We start from the raw sequence: 22,300 nt of genomic DNA on the forward strand, positions 1-22,300 counted from the left end.
ACATGAAGTTAAGGTTAGTTAGGGTTGAGGGTTAGGGTTTGGGTTGAGCTGGGATGTGGACATGAAGTTAGGGTTAGTTAGGGTTGAGGGTTAGGATTGAAGGTTGAGCGTTTGGGTTGAGCTGGGATGTGGACATGAAGTTAGGGTTAGGGTTGAGCTGGGATGTTGACATGAAGCTAGGGTTAGTTAGGGTTGAGGGTTAGGGTTTGGGATGAGCTGGGATGTGGACATTAAGTTAGGGTTAGGGTTGAGGGTTAGGGTTTGGTTTGAGCCAGGATGTTGACATGAAGCTAGGGTTAGTTAGGGTTGAGGGTTGAGCAGTGACGTGGAAGAGAAGCTTGGGTTAGATTTAGGGTTGAGGCTAGGGTTAGGGTTTGGGTTGAGCAGAGACTTGGACATGAAGCTAGGTTTAGGGTTGAGGCTAGGGTTAGGGTTTGGGTTGAGCAGAGACTTGGACATGAAGCTAGGTTTAGGGTTGAGGCTAGGGTTAGGGTTTGGGTTGAGCAGAGACTTGGACATGAAGCTAGGTTTAGGGTTGAGGCTAGGGTTAGGGTTTGGGTTGAGCAGAGACTTCAACATGAAGCTAGGTTTAGAGTTGAATCTATGGTTATGGGTAAGATTAGAGTTGAGACAGGGTGAAGACTTTAATCTACTGTCAAGGTATATTCATAATTAATATAATGACCTGCACTACCCAAGTGTTTGCTTATTTTGAGTGTTTTACTGTATATTAATTGCATACAGAATAACTTATGTAATGATTCAAAATCAAATTTTAAGACAGCCTTGCATGACATTCCAACAAAACCCCTTCAACCCAGTTTACTTGTTTACAAAGCTAACTTTGGCCTTGTGAGCAGCAAAGTTGTGTTTGTCGACTTCTCCAAGAGAATACCACCGTGTGAACCACACAGCTGTGTTGCAGTCATGTTGAGGTCAAGATACAGTCTGAACTGCAGAGAATACTGGCCATCTCAAACTGGCAGTTGTAGTGCACTGTGCATTTAGCACTGTCTCCTGTAAGAAATTCAATCAAATCCAGATGGCAAGAACCTGCACTTAAAAGTACTGAGACTAATGAAAACATATATTTAGCTTTCTGCTGCCTTCAGGGTCAACTTCATATCACACCATGATGGAAAATGCTTTGTCATAATGCTGACCTTGGCAGTGCACCTTTAGCTTCTGATTGGATTTATCTTGACCAACCAAACAGTTTCATTAAACGGGGCGGCACACCCAAATCTGCATATATACCAGGGGTGCAGATTAACCCCTTTCATCGACAGGATCATACAGCAACCATGATTTCTCTGGTCTTCGTTCTGCTCATTGGAGCCGCTTGTGAGTATAATAATGACCATAGAAAAAGAACAGGACTGTGTAATGACACTAACATCACAAATGTGTTTTTTTGACGTGATTAAGAAATATGTTGTTGTTGTTTTATCATAGTGCTATGCTTTTCCATCTCAAAAGCTGAGGTAATATCGCTAAGAATGTGCCTGCTCTCTGTTTACAGTCGCCACGGAGGACGACAAGATCGTTGGAGGGTATGAGTGCAAGGCCCATTCCCAGCCCCACCAGGTGTCTCTGAACTCTGGGTACCACTTCTGTGGTGGCTCCTTGGTCAATGAGAACTGGGTTGTGTCTGCTGCTCACTGCTATGAGTCGTAAGTACACTCCCAAGTGAACTACTAGCAACATATTGAGTCAATAACAACTAGCAACAATTTGATAAGCTTAACTCTTGCGAAACTTAAGGACACAAGTGAACTCCACATTCACATGAATTCTCTCTTTCAGCCGTGTGGAGGTGCGTCTGGGCGAGCACAACATCAAGGTGACTGAGGCTAGCGAGCAGTTCATCTCTTCATCCCGCGTGATCCGTCACCCCAACTACAACGCCTACAACATCGACAATGACATCATGCTGATCAAGCTGAGCAAGCCCGCCACCCTAAACACCTACGTGCAGCCTGTTGCTCTGCCCAGCAGCTGTGCTCCCGCTGGCACCATGTGTACCGTCTCTGGATGGGGCAACACCATGAGCTCCAGTGAGTGCAGAACCTGGGTCAAAGGTTACATGTGCCAGTTGGTCATCTTCATGGTGACTGAGTGTGTTTACAGACATAGCAAATGTAGACCTATTATTAAAAACACTCATATCTAACTATAACTCGTTCTCCACCTTCTCCCTCCCTCCCTCCCTCCCTCCCTCCCTCCCTCCCTCCCTCCCTCCCTCCCTCCCTCCCTCCCTCCCTCCCTCCCTCCCTCCCTCCCTACCTCCCTCCCTCCCTCCCTCCCGCCCCCCTTACAGCCGCTGACAAGAACAAGCTTCAGTGCCTGAACATCCCCACCCTGTCCTCCAGCGACTGTAACAACTCCTACCCTGGCATGATCACCAACGCCATGTTCTGCGCTGGGTACCTGGAGGGAGGCAAGGACTCTTGCCAGGTACTTACCACGCTGACCTCAATTCAGTGGTTCCACTGATGACTTTAGATGTATTTTTTCAATTGATTAGAAATTGATAATGAAATAACCAATTCAAATCACTTGTCTCCCTTCTTTCTCTCTCTCTCTCTCTCTCTCTCTCTCTCTCTCTCTCTCTCTCTTCCTCTCTCTCTCGATCTCACAATCTTTCTCCCCTTCTTTATCTATCTCTCTCAGGGTGACTCCGGTGGCCCCGTGGTGTGCAATGGTGAGCTTCAGGGTGTTGTGTCCTGGGGTTACGGATGTGCTGAGCCCGGTAACCCCGGTGTCTACGCCAAGGTAAGACAGAAAACCGGTTTTCCTGTTGTGTTTCAGGAAAACATCAAAATACATACATCACTGTGACATCCCTTGGTTTCCTGAAGGAAAAAGACATTGTCTATAAAACATTGATTGATGGCTCTTATGTTGCCTCCCATTGAGTGTGTCCACTACTGTCTCCCTTCTTCTTCTCTTCCTCTAGGTGTGCATCTTTAATGACTGGCTGACCAGCACCATGGCCACCTACTAAGTCTGATCCTAGCTTCGGTCCTCCAGCATGGTCCCAGAACTCTACAACATCCTGTGCAGTTCAACATCTACCTTTTATACTGGAGATGAAATACTAATGACAAATAAAGCATTTAACATAATTTGAGTTACTGTGTCTATTCCCAAGGTATAAAACTATAAAAAATAAATATACTGTAGAAGGTACTTCTTACATGCATGCAGCATGTTCATGAATGTAGTAGTGCAATAGTATGTTCTGTATGTCATCAAAGGAGTTGATTACAAGTGGAATGTCTCAATTTGTGTTGGTTTATAAATGCTGTAATTATAACAGCTTAAGCACTTCTAATGTACATATACTGTAGGTGTTTTTAAGGCTTCAATAAACTATAAGGGATAAGTCCGAATACACAATGTATGCTGATAATATCAAGAAAGTATTGATCTTCAGTTGACCAATTAGAGTATGTTAAAAGAGGGTCCTACCAGTCCCATTTATTTTTGGCTATCAAGTATTCTAAGTGGGAACATATCAAACAAAACTTGGGTTGCAGATTCTCTGGCTCCACAGACTACTCTCTACAAATCATTAGGATTATGTTGATTCTTAATTTGGGTGAACTATCCATTTAACCTTGTAAACTGTTAGGAGGAATCATTTCTCACTATAAACATCTTTCTATTGGAAACGTCATAGACATGTTCATATTTTCCGTAAATCCATGTGGCAGCATTAATAATTGGTTTTATGGAGCTATGCCTGTGTAAATGCCAGAGAGAAGTGATCACTTGATGCATAAAAACAGTTACAACTTTGTATTTTCTCCAATGCTCCAATGAATCAAAATGAACTATATTCAGTGAAGAGTGCCTTTTGTCTACACATTTTAAATTGCTGCTACAGTATGCTGTTAACACATACTGTTGTGTATGTGTGTAACGGATTTCCTCCTCTTCGTCTGAGGAGGAGTAAGGATTGGACCAAAACGCAGTGTGGTTAGTGCCCATATTGATTTATTCAAAAACATAACTGAACACTGGAACAAAATAATAAACGTGAAATATACAAAACCGAAACAGTACCGTATGGCCCAAACACTCACACGGAAACAAACACCCACACACCAAAAGTGAAAATTCTCAATCAGAGACAACTAACGACACCTGCCTCTGATTGAGAACCATACTAGGCCGAACACAAAAACCAACATAGAAAAACAAACAGACTGCCCACCCCAACTCACGCCCTGACCATACTAAAACAAATAATAAAATAACAAAACTATGGTCAGAACGTGACAGTACCCCCCCAAAGGTGCGGACTCCGGCCGCAAAACCTGAACCTATAGGGGAGGGTCTGGGTGGGCGTGTGGCCGCTCTGGCGCGGGACGTGGACCCCACTTCACCACTGTTTTAGTCCGCCTCCTCAACCGCCCCCGTGGCCTCTTACGAGTGGCGACCCTCGCCGCCGACCTCCGACTGGGGACCCTAGCCATGGGTCCCGAATGGATGGGAGATTCCGGCAGCGCTGGACAGGCGGGAGACTCCGGCAGCGCCGGACAGGCGGGAGATTCCGGCAGCTCCGAAGTGAGGGTGTTTCTGGCATCGCCTGGCTGACTGACGGCTCTGGCGGCTCCAGGCTGACTGACGGCTCTGGTGGCTCCAGGCTGACTGACGGCTCTGGCGGCTCCTGGCTGACTGACGGCTCTGGCGGCTCCTGGCTGACTGACGGCTCTGGGGGCTCCTGGCTGGCGGCTCTGGCGGCTCCTGGCTGACTGACGGCTCTGGCGGCTCCTGGCTGACTTGCAGCTCGGGCGGCTCCTGGCTGACTGGCGGCTCTGGCGGCTCCTGGCTGACTGGCAACTCTGGCGGCTCCTGGCTGACTGGCGACTCTGGCGGATCAGGACAGATGGGAGACTCTGGCGGATCAGGACAGACGGGAGACTCTGGTGGCTCAGGACAGACGGGAGACTCTGGCGGCTCAGGACAGACGGGAGACTCTGGCGGCTCAGGACAGACGGGATACTCTGGCGGCTCAAGACAGACGGGAGACTCTGGCGGCTCAGGACAGACGGGAGACTCTGACAGCGCTGGGCAGGAGGAAGGCTCTGGCAGCGCTGGACAGGCGGGAGCACCTGTAGGGAGAAGACAGAGAGACAGCCTGGTGCGGGGGACTGCCACCGGAGGGCTAGTGCGTGGAGGTGGCACTGGATAGACTGGACCATGCAGGCGCACTGGAGCTCTTGAGCACCGAGCCTGCCCAACCTTACCTGGTTGAATGCTCCCCGTAGCCAGGCCAGTGCGGCGAGGTGGAATAGCCCGCACTGGGCTGTGCTGGCGAACCGGGGACACCAAGCATAAGGCTGGTGCCATGTACGCCGGCTCGAGGAGACGCACTGGAGCCCAGATGCGTAGAGCCGGCTTCATGGCACCTGGCTCGATGCCCACTCTAGCCCGGACGATACGAGGAGCTGGAATGTACCGCACCGGGCTATGCACACGCACCGGGGACACTGTGCGCTCCACAGCATAACACTCGCTCTCTGGTAAGCACGGGGAGTTGGCTCAGGTCTCCTACCTGACTTAGCCACACTCCCCATGTGCCACCCCCCAATACATTTTTGGGGCTGCCTCTCGGGCTTCCAGCCGCACTGCCGTGCTGCCTCCTCATACTATTGCTCTCCGCTTTCGCTGCCTCCAGCTCAGCTTTAGGGCGGCGATATTCCCCTGGCTGTGCCCACGGTACCTTGCCGTCCAAAATCTCCTCCCAAGTCCACGCTGCTTGGTCCTCTTGTGGTGGGTGTTTCTGTAACGGATTTCCTCCTCTTCATCTGAGGAGGAGTAAGGATCGGACCAAAACGCAGCGTGGTAAGTGTCCATATTGATTAATTCAAAAACACAACTAAACACTGGAACAAAATAATAAACGTGAAATATACAAAACCGAAACAGTACCGTGTGGCCCAAACACGGAAACAAACACCCACACACCAAAAGTGAAACCCAGGCTACGTACATATGATTCTCAATCAGAGACAACTAACGACACCTGCCTCTGATTGAGAACCATACTAGGCCGAACACAAAAACCAACATAGAAAAACAAACATAGACTGCCCACCCCAACTCACGCCCTGACCATACTAAAACAATGAATAAAATAACAAAACTATGGTCAGAACGTGACAATGTGTTCAATAGTGTAAGGCGCCTTTAAGGGGGTTCGAAGGCTGGAACGTCAACTATAATGAAAGTTAAGATCAGACAGAGGCAGCATACAGGAGCGATATAAAAAGTAACTTTAATCTCTATAAGCAACCACCATCTCAATCAGTTCACGTGACAGACAGGAATTTATAGACACAGGTCAGGCATTACCAATCAATGAGAATCAATTAGTAATCACACTTACAATAGCTTACTTGTAACCCATTTCACCAACAACTTAAAAACCCACTCATGTAGTAAAAACTCTAAGAGCTCTATTCAATTAGATCCGCTTTAGCAGACATCGGCATAGTGGTTGGTTGTTTTGGCGTTTTTGGAGGTGCAACTGCATTAAAGCTGTCAAATCCACAAGTGGCTCCCAGCCTAGTGGTTAGGATTTGGCTCTCTCACCGCCGCGTCCTGGGTCCGCTTCCTGGTCAGGGAACTGCTTTTTGGGGCTCCCGAGTGGTGTAGCAGTCTAAAGCACTGCATCTCAGTGCTTGATGTGTCACAACAGGCACTCTGGTTTGAATCCAGGCTGTATCACAACCGGCCGTGATTGGGAATCCCATAGGGCGGCGCACAATTGGCCCAGATTTGGCCAGTGTAGGCTGTCATTGTAAATAAGAATTTGTTCTTATCTGACTTGCCTAGTTAAACCTGCATTTTTTAGACTACAGTAATTCCTTTACTGATTTTTCTTTAATTATGTTACCGATTTGGTTTTAATCACTTAATAATTCTTAAAAATGTACCCGCTCACAACAGTATCGCTAACGTAATGACTTGAAAGAATTGGTGAATTCATAAGAAGTATTACAGTCAAACGTGTTTAGAATTTTGACTCTTTGAGATCAGAAGGTGCCATTGGTAACATGAGTTATCCTTTTGAGTTTTTACACATTAATGATGTCGATGTACCTTGTCGATGTAAAGGAACTTTGAAAAGCCACTTTCAAAAGGCCCCAAACTGCACACTATGACACACTACAAAAGGTAATTCTTTACATTACATTGCCCTTATTACTGTGTAATTACTCATGTAATTACACTGTATTAAGTATGAATAATTATTCATTATAAATTACTAATAATTATTAAGTATTGAAATTGTTACAGTGAGTTACAATGCACTTACAGCAGTGAGCCTAACCCCAACTTTAGCCCTAACCCTAACCCTAACCCTAACCCTAAATACAATGCAAAGTACGTACAATGCAACAATGGTTAGTAATTATAATACGTGTTACACTGTAATTACAGGAATAATTACACAGTAAGAAGGGCACTGATATGTAAAGTGGAACCATCATGTAAAACATACTACTTTTGTTTTGCATATGAGTTCACATATAAAACATACTGCATGTGATTTGCATATGAGTTCACATATAAAACATACTGCATGTGATTTGCATATGAGTTCACATATAAAACATACTGCATGTGATTTGCATATGAGTTCACATATAAAACATACTGCATGTGATTTGCATATGAGTTCACATATAAAACATACTGCATGTGATTTGCATATGAGTTCACATATAAAACATAGTACATGTGATTTGCATATGAGGCCCGGCCCGAAATCAGAAAAAACATACCCTTTAGTGAGTCCATTAGCTGCTCCTCCCTGTCGCATGCTCTGCATGCGCTCTGCTCATGGTGGCTCTGTGTCTGTGACTATCAAGCAACAGCTCCGCTTGGGCTGCTCTGCACAATGAAGAGACATGAGAGAGCAGTTAGCTGTTAGCTACTTTCTGTCACACTACATTCTTATTTTCTGTGAAATAATCTCTCCTGTCTTATATTTGACGAAGTTGTTATGATCTTAGTGATGTGTCACTACAGTTATGATCTTAGTGAGATATGACAGTATTGCGCAGCACAGCACAAGCAAATGACTCAGCTTCGAAATCTTAGTGATCAATTTATTGATAAGCGAGCCCTGCCTGTACCCTAGCTTCGATGAAAAAACAGCCTTATGTCATGGCCTGTCCGGGTTGGAGTTGGGTAGCAGAGCTCTAGGAGTCATTCATCTGGCTAGTGTCGGACTTCTCACAGGCCTTATTAGACAGGAAGGGGATGTCCTCACACTGGAGTTTAAACAGGTTGGACACTGACAGAGACAGCCACACTTTCAGGACCCCCATCAGACCCCCAGTCTCATCGCATCCCATTTTACACCCAGCCTGCATTCACACCAGAGTCAGTGTAGATGTTTCCCCATCCAGACACCACACACATGTCCCCGGCCTTGGGGCAGGCTGTGGGCAAGGCGATGGGCTTGACAAACTTGTTGAGAGTGACAGGGTGGGCCAGCTTCAACAGCATAATGTCGTGGTCCAGGGTCTGGTAGTCATAGCACTGGAGCTAGTAGATGGCGTCCACAGACAGAGATGATTTGTGAGTGAAAACAGGAGAGAATACATGAAACAGAAAGAAAAGATAATGCACTGACGGGGGAAGAGAGGCTTGAGGGAAAAGATAAGTGAATGTGACCTTAGTACTTACATAATCCAGCAGTGGGAGGCAACGATGATCCACTGGTCGTTGATGAGGGAGCCTCACACTCATAACCCCAACGATCCTATTATCCATAGGAGCTGCCACTGAGGGAAAGAAGGATAGGGAGGGGGGGTGAGATGAGAAAGAGAGAAGGATGGAGAGAGGGAGTAGTGTTCAGAAAGCATGACAGGAGGAAGGTGACAGAAGACAGAGAGATGCAGAGGTTAGAGTTAATGCTACAGTATATTATACAAGATGGGCAAATGGGGAGCATTAACCTTTCAGCAAGACAATAACCTACAACACAAGGCCAAATCTACACTGGAGTTGTTTACCAATAAGACAGTGAATGTTTCTGAGTGGCCAATTTACAGTTTTGACTTAAATCTGCTTGAAAATATATGGCAAGACTTGAAAATGGCTGTCTAGCCATGATTCCCAACATCTTGACAGAGCTTGAAGAATGTTGACAATAATAATGGGCTAATATTGCACAGTCCAGGTGTGTAAAGCTCGTATAGACTTAGCCAAGAAGATTCACAGCTGCTTCTATATTGTTAACTCAGGGAGCTGAATGCTTATGCAACAACTATATTATAGTTATACAATTTCTGTGAATCTTAAAAAAAAAACACGTTTTCTTCCACTTTGACATTACATAGTATTTTGGGTAGATTGTTGACAAAAAAAATTATATCCATTTTAATCCCACTTTGTAACACAATAAAATGTTCCAAAGGGTATGAATACTTTTTCAAGGCACTGTAATTTTATCTTTAAAACTGCTAAGTTTTCTCTCTGTCTCATGGCAAAATGTATAGAATTGCAGGAAATGTGCTTTAAAACGGCAACAAAAATCTATTTTATAGCAAAACATGTAGAATTTGCTTGAAAACTGGAAAACTTTCTCTGCTGATGCCAAGAAGTAGACCTTTAAACTGTTCTTTCCAAGGGCCCGAAACTTTAGTCTGGCCATGTATTGCAGAATTCATAGTAAAAGTCATTGTATGCTATTTTTATTGCATTCTAAAGGAGTGGTGTTCTGATTATGAGGGGGTCCCTGGTGAATTTGCTAACACAAAAGGGGTTCCCGGCCCCAAATAGTTTGAAAACCGCTGTACTTGACTATTGTATTGTGGTCGGCAATGTTGACAACAGAAAAATGAGACGGTAATTTAATTGAATCAAAACTTCTATGAAGATCCTGACATCATCAATGAAATTAAGAACTATGACAAGTTTACCCAATCAGAGAATGCAGCCAAGGTCAAGGAGGATCTGAATCTCCTAGAGAATGTGACACTTAACATCGCTGTGACAGGGAAAAGCGGGTCAGGAAAGTCCACTTTCGTTAACGCCTTACTTGGACTGGATGGGGACGAGGGAGCAGCAGAAACCAGAGTGATGGAGACCACCATGAAGGCCATTAGATGCTCCCACCCCACCATGACTAACGTGAAAATCTGGGACCTGCCTGGTATCGGCACCCCAAACTTTAAAGCAAAGAATTACCTGAAGGAGGTCAAGTTTGAAACCTACGACTTCTTCGTCATCATCGTCACTGAGAGGTTCAAAGAGAACAACATCATGCGGGCCTCAGAGATGAAGAAGATGTTCTACTTTGTCCGGTCGAAGATCGACAATGACATCCGAGCCGAGGCATGGAAGAAGAACTACAGGGAGGAAGATTTGCTCTCCAAGATCAGACATAATTGTGAGGAGAACCTGAAGACCGTAGGGAGCCCAAAAGTCTTCCTCATCTCCACCTTTGAGCTGGGGAAGTACAATTTCCAGCAGCTGCTTGACTCTCTCTCGAAAAAAAAACCTCCCAGAGCACAAGAGGTCAGCCTTGATCCAGTCTCTGCCGGTTTGCTCCAAAGTCATGATTGAAAAGAAGAGGAAGGAGCTTTTCAAAACTCCTTGCGTTGCAGCTGCTGCCACCTCAACCACAGCAGCCGTACCCATCCCTGGCTTCTCAGTGGTCTGTGAGGTTGGTATTATGCAGGCCTTCCTCTGCAGGCCCTTCATAGCCTTTGGACGAGATGAGACTCTCAGAACGTGTCAATAAGCCAGTGGGTGAACTGAGCTCAGCGATGAAGTCTCGCTTCGCTGGGGGAGTCGATGAGAAGGTGGTGGCTGGAATGCTGAGTACAACAGCTATGGTGGCAGCCAAGACCATCGAGGTTGTGTTGACTAGCATACCTGCCATTGGTAGGTTTGGATCAGTGGGGATTGCCTTTGCCACTACATTACACCTTCTGGACAAGGGATTAAAAGAGATGGTGGAGGATGCTAAAGCAATGCTCATGATGGCAGGTGTAGAATGATGTAAAATTATCAAACTGAAAACACCTTGTTCTTCATGGATGCTATAATGGCTGCAAAAACATATCCTACAGGTCAAATGTCTAATCACTTTTGTTACCATGACAACCGAGTCAGGAACCCAAGGTTTGAGTTTGTTAACTTAGTTATAGCTTTGTTATTAGAATTAGCATCATTATTAGCATTAACATTTTGTTAGCTATAGCATTGTTGTTAGCATTATCATCATAATTAGCTGTAGCACAATTATTAGCTATAGTGTTATTATTAGCATTTGTATCATCATTAGCATTGTTGAGTGCAAAACAATGGATGCTATACATACATCTGTTATCAAAAATGTGTTAGCATTTTGATTTGTCTTTGTGACATCTTTTTTCCCCTGCTCTGTACTCTTTATAATTGTCAGTATTTGATTGTACTAGTAACTAGCAGGTGAATGCTTGGGAAATGTAAAGTCGTCTATCAAAAACAATATGTGAGTTCATATTGAAGTAATGACATCTATTTTTATTTGAGATATTTTGAAAATTGTATCTACACTGTCACATGCACAGGGTCGCAGATGTTGTTGCAGTGTTCAGTGAAATACTTAAGATTCGAGCTCCAACAGAGCAGGTGTGAATGAAACAATAAAAACAATAAAATACTAATTATACTGAACAAATATATAAACGCAACATGCAACAATTTCAAAAATTGTATTGAGTTACAGTTCATATAAGGAAATCAGTCAATTGAAATAAATTCATTAGGCCCTAATCTATGGATTTCACGTGACTGGGCAGGTGTGTAGCCATGGGTTGGCCTAGGAGGGCATAGGCCCACCCACTGGGGAGCCAGGCCCAGCCAATCAGGATTAGTTTTTTGCCACAAAAGGGCTTTATTACAGACAGAAATACTCCTCCGTTTCATCAGCTGTCCGGGTGGTTGGTCTCAGATGATCCCGCAGGTAAAGAAGCCGGAAGTGGAGGTCCTGGGCTGGCGTGGTTACACGTTGTCTGTGGTTGTGAGGCCAGTTGGATGTACTGCCAAATTCTCTAAAACGACATTGGAGGTGGCTTATGGTAGAGAAATGAACATGAAATTATCTGGCAACAGCTCTGGTGGACATTCCTGCAGTCAGCATGCCAATTGCATGCTCCCTCAAAACCTGGAACTTGGAATTGTGGTGTGTGACAAAACTGTACATTTTATTGTCCCCAACACAATGTGCACCTGTGTAATGATCATGCTGTTTAATCAGTTTCTTGATATGCCACACCTGTCAGGTGGATGGATTATCTTGGCAAAGGAGAAATGCTCACTAACAGGGATGTAAACAATAATACGCTTTTTGTGCGTATGGAACATTTCTATAATCGTTTATCTCTGCTTGTGAAAAATGGGACCAACACTTTACATGGTGCATTTATATTTTTGTTCAGTATACATTTAGTTGAGATGCATAGCAAGCTGTGCAAGTGGACAAACCTTATGTAACCACATGGGCTATCTTCACTTCTTCTCTGCTCACATTTTAAACATTAGAATGGGAAAAAAAATCTGAATTATAAATGCAAAAAGCCCACTTCTTTGAATACGTATGCCAATTAAATTGATAGATGTGACTGAATATAGGCCTATAGTATGGGCATCTCGGTTTTCTCAGTGTTTTGTCAGTACAGAACCTTTTTTATTTCTATATACTTGTTTTAAATATATGCAGTTCTGTCCTTGAGCTATTCTTATCTATTATTGTTCTGTATTATGTCATGGTTTATGTTTTCTTTGGGCCCCAGGATGAGTAGCTGCAGCTTTTGCAACAGCTAATGGAATCCTAATAAAATAACAATAACCACCACTCCAGACTGAGGTAGAGATGGGTCCGTAACTCAGAACAGACTATTAGAACAATTATACAGTACAGATTTACAGCAGTTATTTGGCTGGGTATGACATTATCAATTGCACATCAAATCAATCAATCAATCAAATGTATTTATAAAGCCCTTTTTACATCAGCTGATGTCACAAAGTGCTGTACAGAAACACAGCCTAAAACCCAAAACAGAAAGCAATGCAGATATAGAAGCACGGTGGCTAGGAAAAACTCCCTAGAAAGGCAGGAACATAGGAAGAAACCTATAGAGGAACCAGGCTCTGAGGGGTGGCCAGTCCTCTTCTGGCTGTACCGGGTGGAGATTATAACAGAACATGGCCAAGATGTTCAAACGTTCATAGATGACCAGCAGGGTCAGATAATAATAATCCCAGTGGTTGTAGAGGGTGCAACAGGTCAGCAACTCAGGAGTAAATGTCAGTTGGCTTTTCATAGCCGATCATTCAGAGTTAGAGACAGCAGGTGCGATAGAGAGAGAGTCCAAAACAGCTGGTCCAGGACAAGGTAACACGTCCAGTGAACAGGTCAGGGTTCCATAGCCGCAGGCAGAACAGTTGAAATTGGAGCAGCAGCATGACCAGGTGGACTGGGGACAGCAAGGAGACATCAGGCCAGGTAATACTGAGGCATGGTCCTAGGGCTCCGGTCCTCCAAGAGAAAAGAGAGAGAGAGAGAGAGAGAGAGAGAGAGAGAGAGAGAGAGAGAGAGAAAGAGAAAGAGAGAAAAGAGAGAGAGATAGAATTAGACGGAGCATACTTAAATTCACACAGGACACTGGATAAGACACGAGAAATACTCCAGATATAACAGGCTGACCCTAGCCCCTCGACACATAAACTATTGCAGCATAAATACTGGAGGCTGAGACAGGAGCGGTCGGGAGACACTGTGGCCCTGGCCGACGATACCCCGGACAGGGCCAACAAGGCATATAACCCCACCCACTTTGCCAAAGCACAGCCCCCACACCACTAGAGGGATATCTTCAACCACCAACCTACTACTGTGAGGTTCTGTGTTATACACTATAGCCCTTACCATATCATATGTGACGGAATATTATTTGCTGTTGGCTTGTGTGGGTATATGTGTTATGCAACAAAGCTGACTTGAGACATTGTTAACAGTTTCAGGGCCATGGGCCTTTCTCATGATGGAAAAATACAGAATAACATGAAGACAGGAACTGTGCAATGAGTTGGGGGATGGGACAACAACTACAACGATTGACCGCTGGAGTGCCCGGGGGATGGGACCAGCTCTGCGCCAACAATCAACGATAGGCTGGGTGAGTCTAAACCACGCCCAGTCTCTACTCTGACATGCCGGCTCGGAAGCAGGAACTACTTCTGTCTTCAGAGTATATTATAATATCTTTGTCAGGAACAAGTCTGTTTGCCCTGCGAGGTGTGACAGAGAGCCCGTATATACGAAAATTGCATTTACCACTTATTGCTTAGCTAATAAAAAATACATAGCATACAATCGCTGACTCAGTGTCATACTTATCCTGATACCAGATTCGAATTGACACAACCCTAACACTACCTTGAGACAAGGCCGAGTATAGCCCACAAAGATCTACCCCATGGCATGAACCTGAGGCGGGTGCCGACCCGAACAGGAAGATCACGTCAGTGACTCAACCCACTCAAGTGACGATTGGAAGAGCGCCAGTAAGCCAGTGACTCAGCCCCCGTAATAGGGTTAGAGGCAGAGAATCCCAGTGGAGAGAGGGGAACCAGCCATCACGTGTTATGCATTCAACAGACAACAGCAACACTCAGTCCAGTCTTCTAAGGGCTTCATGAAACATAGTCCCATCATCTGACTCCACACTGAAATACTGAACTAAAAGTAGCAGTTAGCTAATTGCCAATGTCAGGTGGTCTGTAGCTCTATTTGGCATATTCAATAACAAATATTCATGTTTTTTGTAAGAGTTAGCTAGCTTGTAAAGAAGCTAACTAAAAGTAGCCTACCTTTTCCTGTTTACAAAAATGTGCTCAAATCCTGAAACAACCTTATCTAGCTAGCCTACGGTTTATTATATGATTATTGCTTCACAAACGTATTTGAATTAAATAATACATTTTTATGAACCTTGCTCTTTGCCACTCCAACCTCGGCAACAATGCTGCAAAAATACTAATACTATCTACACCAAGCCATCGAGAGTAAACGGTGTCGGACGAGATAGCTAGCAATTTTTCTGACCATTCAGCAGCATCATTAATATTGATATAAATGTCAATGCAACAGCTAAAACAAATGAAAAGGCAGCTAGTTAGCTGTCATTTCAGAGTTAGATGTGACTGTGTTACACGGAACCCAAACCGGCTGCGTGCATGTGCCATCGTGCACCATCGTGCATAAATGTATTTTGTCCCCCTACACCAAACGTGATCACGACACGCAGGTTAAAATATCAAAACAAACTCAACCAATGTCATTGATTTGGGGAAAGGTTGAAAAGCATTAAACATGTATGGCAATGTAAGCTTGCACTTACTAGCTAATTTGTCCTATTTAGCTAGCTTGCTGTTGCTAGCTAATTTGTCCTGGGATATAAACATTGAGTTGTTATTTTACCTGATATGCACAAGGTCCTCTACTCCGACACACATAAAACGGCCAACCGAATCATTTCTAGTCATCTCTCCTCCTTCCAGGCTTTTTCATCTTTGAACTTATATGGTGATCGCATCTAAACTTTCATAGTATTACCACGACTACCTGCAAAACAGTTCGTCTTTCAATCACCCACGTGGGTATAACCAATGAGGAGATGGCACGTGGGTACCTGCTTCTATAAACCAATGAGGAGATGGGAGAAGCAGGACTTTCAGCGCGATCTGCGTCAGAAATAGAAAGGAGTTCTATTTTAGCCCTTGGCATCAGCAGATGCTCGTTGGCACTTGCAAGCAGTGTGGGTGCAATAATTGAATAACATGGATCACGCGACGTGTCCGGTCTGGTCAGCATGTTAGGTTTTCTCAGAAACCTCAAGATGTTTTGCCTTCACTGGGTTTATAAGTATATAGAACCTTCTTTAGTAAAGGGTTATTTAATCTTGTCAAATCAAATAAAAGTTTATTGGTTGCATACACAGATGTGCAGATGCTATCGCAGGTGCAGCGAAATGCTTGTTCCTAGCTCCAACAGTGCAGTAATACCTTACAAAACACAAAACAATACACAAATAATCCAAAAAGTCAAAAGAAAGAAATATCGCCCAAAGAACCATGAAGTTTGCCAATCCATAAAACAATCCATAAAACAATGCATAAAACCCCAAATAACCCTTTTTTCTAAGATTGCACAATGCATCTATATTACATAAATGGATAGTTCCGCATGTGATGGATGTTTGTGTGTTATTCATTTAGCTAATTATGGGTTGTCAGGAGCAAGATGTCTGATGAAAACTTATATGAGGATCTTGACATCGTCAAGGAAATGAAGAACTACGACAAGTTTACCCCAACAGAAAATGCAGCCAAAGCAAAGGAGCACCTGGATCTGCTGGAGAACGTGACCCTTAACATTGCTGTGACAGGGGAGAGAGAGCAGGGCGGGAAAGTCCACCTTTGTTAATGCCTTACTTGGACAAAGGGGCAGTAGAAACTGGAGTTGACCAAGACCACAATGAAGCCCATTAGATACAGCCATCACACAGTGCCTAACGTGAAATTCTGGGACCTGCCTGGTACCGGCACCCCAAACATTAAAGCAAAGAAGTACCTGAAGGAGGAAAAACCTACAACTTCTTCATCATCATCGGCACTGTGAGGTTCAAAGAGAACAACATCATGCTGGCCAAAGAGATCCAGAATATGAAGAATATATTTTACTTCGTCCGGTCGGGGATTGACAACGACAGCCGAGCTGAGGCATGGAAGAAGAACTACAGGGAGGAGGATTTGCTCTCCAAGATCAGACAGAATTGTGAGGAGAACCTGAAGACCATATGGAACCCCAAAGTTTTCCTCATCTCCACCTTTGAGCTTGGGAAGTACGATTTCCAGAAGTTAATCTACTCTCTGGAGGAAAACCTCTCAGAGCACAAGAGGTCTGCCTAATCCAGTCTCGGTTTGCTCAATAGTCATGATTGAGAAGAAGAGGAAATATCTTTTCCAAACCGCCTTTGCTGCAGCTGCTGGTGCCTCCACCACAGCAGCCGTACCCATCCCTGGCTTCTCAGTGGGCTGAGAGATTGGTGTTATGCAGGCCTTCTTCCACAAAGCCTTCATAACCTTTGGACTAGACTCAGAACGTGTCAACAAGCCAGTCGGTGAACTGAGCTCAGCAGTGAAGTCTCGCTTCACTGGTGGAGTTGATGAGAAGATGGTGGCTAGAATGATGTATATAGCAGTCATGGTGGCAGCCAAGGCTATCGAAGCTGTGTTGACCACTGTTGTTTTTAGTTTTGGTGCAATGGGGATTGCTTTTGCCACTACATTACACTTTCTGCACGAGGGAATAAAAGAGATGGTGGAGGATGCTAAAGCAGTGCTAATGGCGGCAGGCCTGGAATGACAAAAAATGGTCAGACTGAAAACACCCTGTTCTTCAAGGTGGATGTGGTTACAATGGCTTTACTTTAGATTTTCACAAGTCAAATGTCCGATTCATGTCTGATCACTTTTGTTACCATGACAATATGAATAGAGCCACGAACCCAAGGTTTGTGTTTGTTTACTTAGTTCTAGTGTTGTACGTAGAGTTAGCATCATTATTCAAATTATCATTGTTAGTAGCTATAGCATCATTATTAGCATTGCATCATTATCAGCAGTGTGTAGTGCAATGCTTCTTTGTGTCATCTAATTTTCAATGATTAAATTGTTTGATGTGACTTTAAATATTCTAGTAATCTACCCTGTTATCTAAATCATTGATTGTTTGTGTATTTTTTTTATTGACACAAAGAATTGTAATAAAAAACACAAACATACATTAGTGAAGTCAAAGATGCCATTTTATTGACTAGATGTCTCTTTGTCTTCCTGCATGTAACAACATTAGCCTTCTATCTCCCTCTACTTCATCTTCTTCTTCTCTCTCTCTCTCTCTCTCTCTCTCTCTCTCTCTCTCTCTCTCTCTCTCGCTCTCTCTCCTTCACCTTCTCCCTCTCAAGCTCCTTCTCCCTCTCCCTCTCTCTCTCTCTCTCTCTCTTTCTCTCTCGCTCTCTCTCTCTAGTCTGGTGTGGAGGGTAAAGGCTAGTAGTTGGTGATGATCTCAGTGATCCAGGGCAGCAGGGCACAGACCTTGGTGTAGACACCAGGATAGTTGGGCTGGGCACAGCCAACACCCCAGGACACGATGCCATGCAGCTCTCCGTTACACACCAGGGGACCGCCGGAGTCACCCTGAGAGAGAAACAGAGGGAGAGAGAAAGATAATGAATTAATATATAAATGAATAAACAAACAAATGAAATGTTCTGTTTGTGAGGTTGCAGGGGTCTTCATACCTGACAGGCGTCCTTGCCTCCCTCCAGGTATCCGGCACACACCATGGTATCAGTAATCTGGCCAGGGTAGGACTCCTCACAGGCCTTCTTAGACAGGATGGGGATGTCCACACACTGCAGGTTAAATGGGTTGAACACTGACAGAGGGAGAGACAGAGAGACCGATGAGAGACAGAGAAAGAGAGAGAGAGACACAGTTGGGGAGAGAGAGAGAGACAGAGAGAGAGAGAAGGTTGGGGGGGGGGGGAGAGAGGGGAGGGGGGAATATACAGTAAGTGGTATTCTTAGAAGTAGCTACCCTCTCAAGTAAATGTACTTGCTGATTTCCCATCAAAATGTAGACCTAGTGTGAGCTATAGTTTCAAGAAAAAGTATTTTTAGTTGATTACATTCAATGACCATATTTCCACCCCATCCCATACTACAACCCATCTACATAAATACCAGAGTCAGTGTAGATGTTTCCCCATCCAGACACCACACACATGTCCCCGGCCTTGGGGCAGGCTGTGGGCAGGGCGATGGGCTTGACAAACTTGTTGAGAGTGACAGGGTGGGCCAGCTTCAACAGCATAATGTCGTGGTCCAGGGTCTGGTAGTCATAGCTCTGGTGCCAGTAGATGGCGTCCACAGACATGTACTGCTCCGTTCCCTCGTGCTCCCAGATGTGGTGGTCACCCAGGATAGCAAGCTGACTCCAAGGACTGGAGGGAGGGAGAGAGAGGGAGAGAGAGAGAGAGCGAGAAGGAGAGAGTGAGAGAGTGAGAGAGCGAGGGAGAGAGAGAGAGAGAGAGAGAGAGAGAGAGAGAGAGAGAGAGAGGACATGATTTATGAAGGAGAGCCGAAAGGGATGAAGGTGAAGAAGTGGAGAGAGGAAAGCAGAGAAGAAAAGAAGGAGAGAGGGGAAGACAGAAAGTGAAGACAGATGGAAAATTGGAGAAGGGAGAGGAGAAAAAAATAGAAACCTTTACATGTAGAGGCCTTTGGGAGGCACAGTGAAGGGAAAAGATGGTTGACAGTGACCCTGCAGTACTCACTTCATCCAGCAGTGGGCGGCAGAGATGATCCACTGGTCATTAATGAGGGAGCCGCCACAGAAGTGGTAGCCGATGTTCAGAGAGGCTTGCCAGGGCTGGGAGTGAGCCTCACACTCATAACCCCCCACGATCCTGTCATCCATAGGAGCTGCCGCTGAGGGAGGGAAGGAGTGGAAGGGAGAGGGAGGGTCAGAGGAGAAAGAGAGTAGGATGGAGAAAGGGAGTAGTGTTCAGAAAGCATGACAGAAGGTAACAGAAGACAGAGAGATGCAGAGGTTAGAGATAATGTTATATTATACAAGATGGGCAAAAGGAGAACATTAAGCTGATGTCCACATTGTCTGTAAAAGATGTGTGTCTCTATGCGTGTCTCTATGTGTGTCTCTATGCGTGTCTCTATGCGTGTCTCTATGCGTGTCTCTATGCGAGTCTCTATGCGAGTCTCTATGCGAGTCTCTATGCGAGTCTCTCGTGCTTCTACACCTGCATTGCTTGCTGTTTGGGGTTTTAGGCTGGGTTTCTGTACAGCACTTTGAGATATCAGCTGATGTACGAAGGGCTATATAAATAAATTTGATTTGATTTGATATGCGAGTCTCTATGCAAGTCTCTATGCATGTCTCTATGAGTCTCTCTGTGTGTCTCTATGCGAGTATCTATGCGAGTCTCTATGCGTGTCTCTATGCGAGTCTCTATGCGAGTCTCTATGCGAGTCTCTATGCGTGTCTCTATGCGTGTCTCTATGCGAGTCTCTATGCGAGTCTCTATGCGAGTCTCTATGCGAGCCTCTATGCGTGTCTCTATGCGAGTCTCTATGCGAGCCTCTATGCGTGTCTCTATGCGAGTCTCTATGCGAGTCTCTATGCGAGTCTCTATGCGAGTCTCTATGCGTGTCTCTATGCGAGTCTCTATGCGAGTCTATGCGTGTGTTTGTTACCTGCAGCCCCCAGGAGTGTGAGTACAATCAGGCCAATCATCGTGCTGCTGAGACAAGTCTTCATTCACCAGACTGGACATGTGCACTCTGCGATTCTCTACATTTATACCTTTATCTCAACTGATATCCCTCCAACCTGCCCTGCCCCCTTTCCAAGTCTCTCGTGCCTGATGCCCCACCCCAAACTCTCCTGCCCCATCATGCCTCATCTTATCACAAACTCCCCTTATATTCTACCAGGTACCCGATCCTCACGCCAATTTCATCATGGCGTTTGAGACATTCTGTTGTTGGAATAAGCCACGGCTGCAGCTGTCTCAACCTTGGGACTTTGGACAGAAAGTGTTTACTGTTGAAACAGTTGTGCTGTTGGCCAGATTGTCATAGTGGTAGGATCATTGAGACCTCTTGCAACACCTCAAAGAAGTGGGGGGAAAAGGTTGTTGTACTTTTCAGGTACTAGTTCTAACATCACAGGTGGCCATTTCTCTCACAGCCCCTGGCCTATATTCAAGGGCATACCAAGAGTACTAAAGAATAGTAGCAGAGATAAGGAAGGCTCTATGAGTAAAATTTGAATAGAACCAGACAGAAAGATGATTTTTACATTTAAAATGTTATGCAATCAGTACATTCAACAGAATAATTGGTTGTTCTGTAAGATGCAACATTGGAAAGTAAATAGACATTGTGGGATGAGCAAGGGCTGTTAAGTAGCCGTGGTCCTTTTGATACTGCATATGGCCAGCCATGGGTACATGTCCTTGTGTGCCACATGCCACTTAAAAGGCTAAATGTCTGTCACATTCAGTTTGCCAGCTACTGGTTAATCATCAGTTAGGTGTACAGTCCCCTACGTATTTATTTGGGCAGTGAAGATAAAAATGTTCTATACTCAAACATTTTGGATTTGAGAACAAATGTTTTATACACTACATGGCCAAACGTATGTGGACACCCCTTCAAATGAGTGGATTTGGCTCAGCAACACTTGCTGCTGACAGATGTATAAACATTTGCAGTAGAATTGCCCGTACCGAAGAGCTCAGTGACCTTTAATGTGTTACCGTCATAGGATGCCACCTTTCCAACAAGTCAGTTCGTCAAATGTCTGCCCTGCTAGAGCTGCCCCTGTCAACTGTAAGTGCTGTTATTGTGAAGTGGAAACCTCTAGGAGCAACAATGGCTCAGCTGCAAATGGCAGGCCACAAAAGCAGGTGTCCACATACATTTGGTCATGTAGTGTATGAGGCAACAGTACAGACTTTCACCTTTTATTTTAGCGTGCTTTCATACATATCTGTTTTACCATTTAGAAATGAATGCACTTTTTGTATCTAGTCACCCCATCACTTATAGTGTATTTCATTTAATCAAAAGTTTAGTATTTGATCCCATATTCCTAGCACACAATGATTACATCAAGCATGTGACTCTACTAACTTGTTGGATGCATTTGCAGTTTGTTTTGGTTGTGTTTCGGATGATGTTGTGCAAATGGTAAATAATGTATTGTGTCATTTTGGAGTCAAGTCAGTTTTATTGTAAGTAAGATGTTCCCGAACACTTCTACATTAATGTGGATGCTACCTTGATTACAGATAATCCTATTACTAGCCTATTCAACCTCTCTTTCGTATCGTCTGGGATCCCCAAAGATTGGAAAGCTGCCGCGGTCATCCCCCACTTCAAAGGGGGAGATACCTTAGACCCAAACTGTTATAGACCTATAACCATCCTGCCCTGTCTTTCTAAAATCTTTGAATGCCAAGTTAATAAACAGATCACCGACCATTTCGAATCCCACCGTACCTTCTCCACTATGCAATCTGGTTTCCGAGCAGGTCATGGGGGCACCTCAGCCACGCTCAAGGTCCTAAACGATATCATAACCGCCATTGATAAAAGACAGTACTGTGCAGCCGTCTTCATCAACC

General features: G+C 44.7%; 3 protein-coding genes and 1 pseudogene across 3 annotated transcripts in view; 2 read left to right on the forward strand and 2 right to left on the reverse strand.

Moving 5' to 3' along the window:
- The window catches only part of LOC149984901 (trypsin-2-like), a 40,525-nt gene extending 31,750 nt beyond the window's left edge, over window positions 1-8,775 (reverse strand). The window contains exons 1-2 of the mRNA XM_090191341.1: window positions 8,713-8,775; window positions 8,401-8,571 (exon numbers count right to left, since the gene is read on the reverse strand). Of these exons, the coding sequence (XP_090047467.1) occupies window positions 8,401-8,571; window positions 8,713-8,775 (234 nt within the window). The remainder of the gene's footprint in view (window positions 1-8,400; window positions 8,572-8,712) is intronic.
- Window positions 1,197-3,128, forward strand: LOC110537812 (trypsin-2). The gene is made up of 6 exons (XM_036961779.2): window positions 1,197-1,344; window positions 1,523-1,673; window positions 1,807-2,057; window positions 2,321-2,457; window positions 2,674-2,775; window positions 2,960-3,128. The coding sequence occupies exons 1-6, from the start codon at window positions 1,305-1,307 to the stop codon at window positions 3,005-3,007; spliced, it is 729 nt and encodes a 242-aa protein (XP_036817674.2). The 5' UTR covers window positions 1,197-1,304; the 3' UTR covers window positions 3,008-3,128.
- A 186-nt stretch (window positions 8,776-8,961) lies between the features above and the next one.
- Window positions 8,962-17,127, forward strand: LOC110537837 (T-cell-specific guanine nucleotide triphosphate-binding protein 2-like; annotated as a pseudogene).
- Window positions 17,128-17,876: 749 nt separating this feature from the next.
- Window positions 17,877-20,568, reverse strand: LOC110537803 (trypsin-2). Its single transcript, XM_036942258.2, has 5 exons — window positions 20,364-20,568; window positions 19,427-19,580; window positions 18,834-19,093; window positions 18,390-18,526; window positions 17,877-18,285 (listed from the first exon to the last, which is right to left on the reverse strand). Exons 1-5 carry the CDS (start codon window positions 20,425-20,427, stop codon window positions 18,136-18,138), a joined length of 765 nt encoding a protein of 254 aa, XP_036798153.1. The 5' UTR covers window positions 20,428-20,568; the 3' UTR covers window positions 17,877-18,135.
- Window positions 20,569-22,300: the final 1,732 nt, after the last annotated feature.

This window comes from Oncorhynchus mykiss, chromosome 2 (assembly GCF_057628025.1).
Source record: "Oncorhynchus mykiss isolate SJ-2025 chromosome 2, ASM5762802v1, whole genome shotgun sequence".
NCBI classification, from domain to species: Eukaryota; Metazoa; Chordata; class Actinopteri; order Salmoniformes; family Salmonidae; genus Oncorhynchus; species Oncorhynchus mykiss.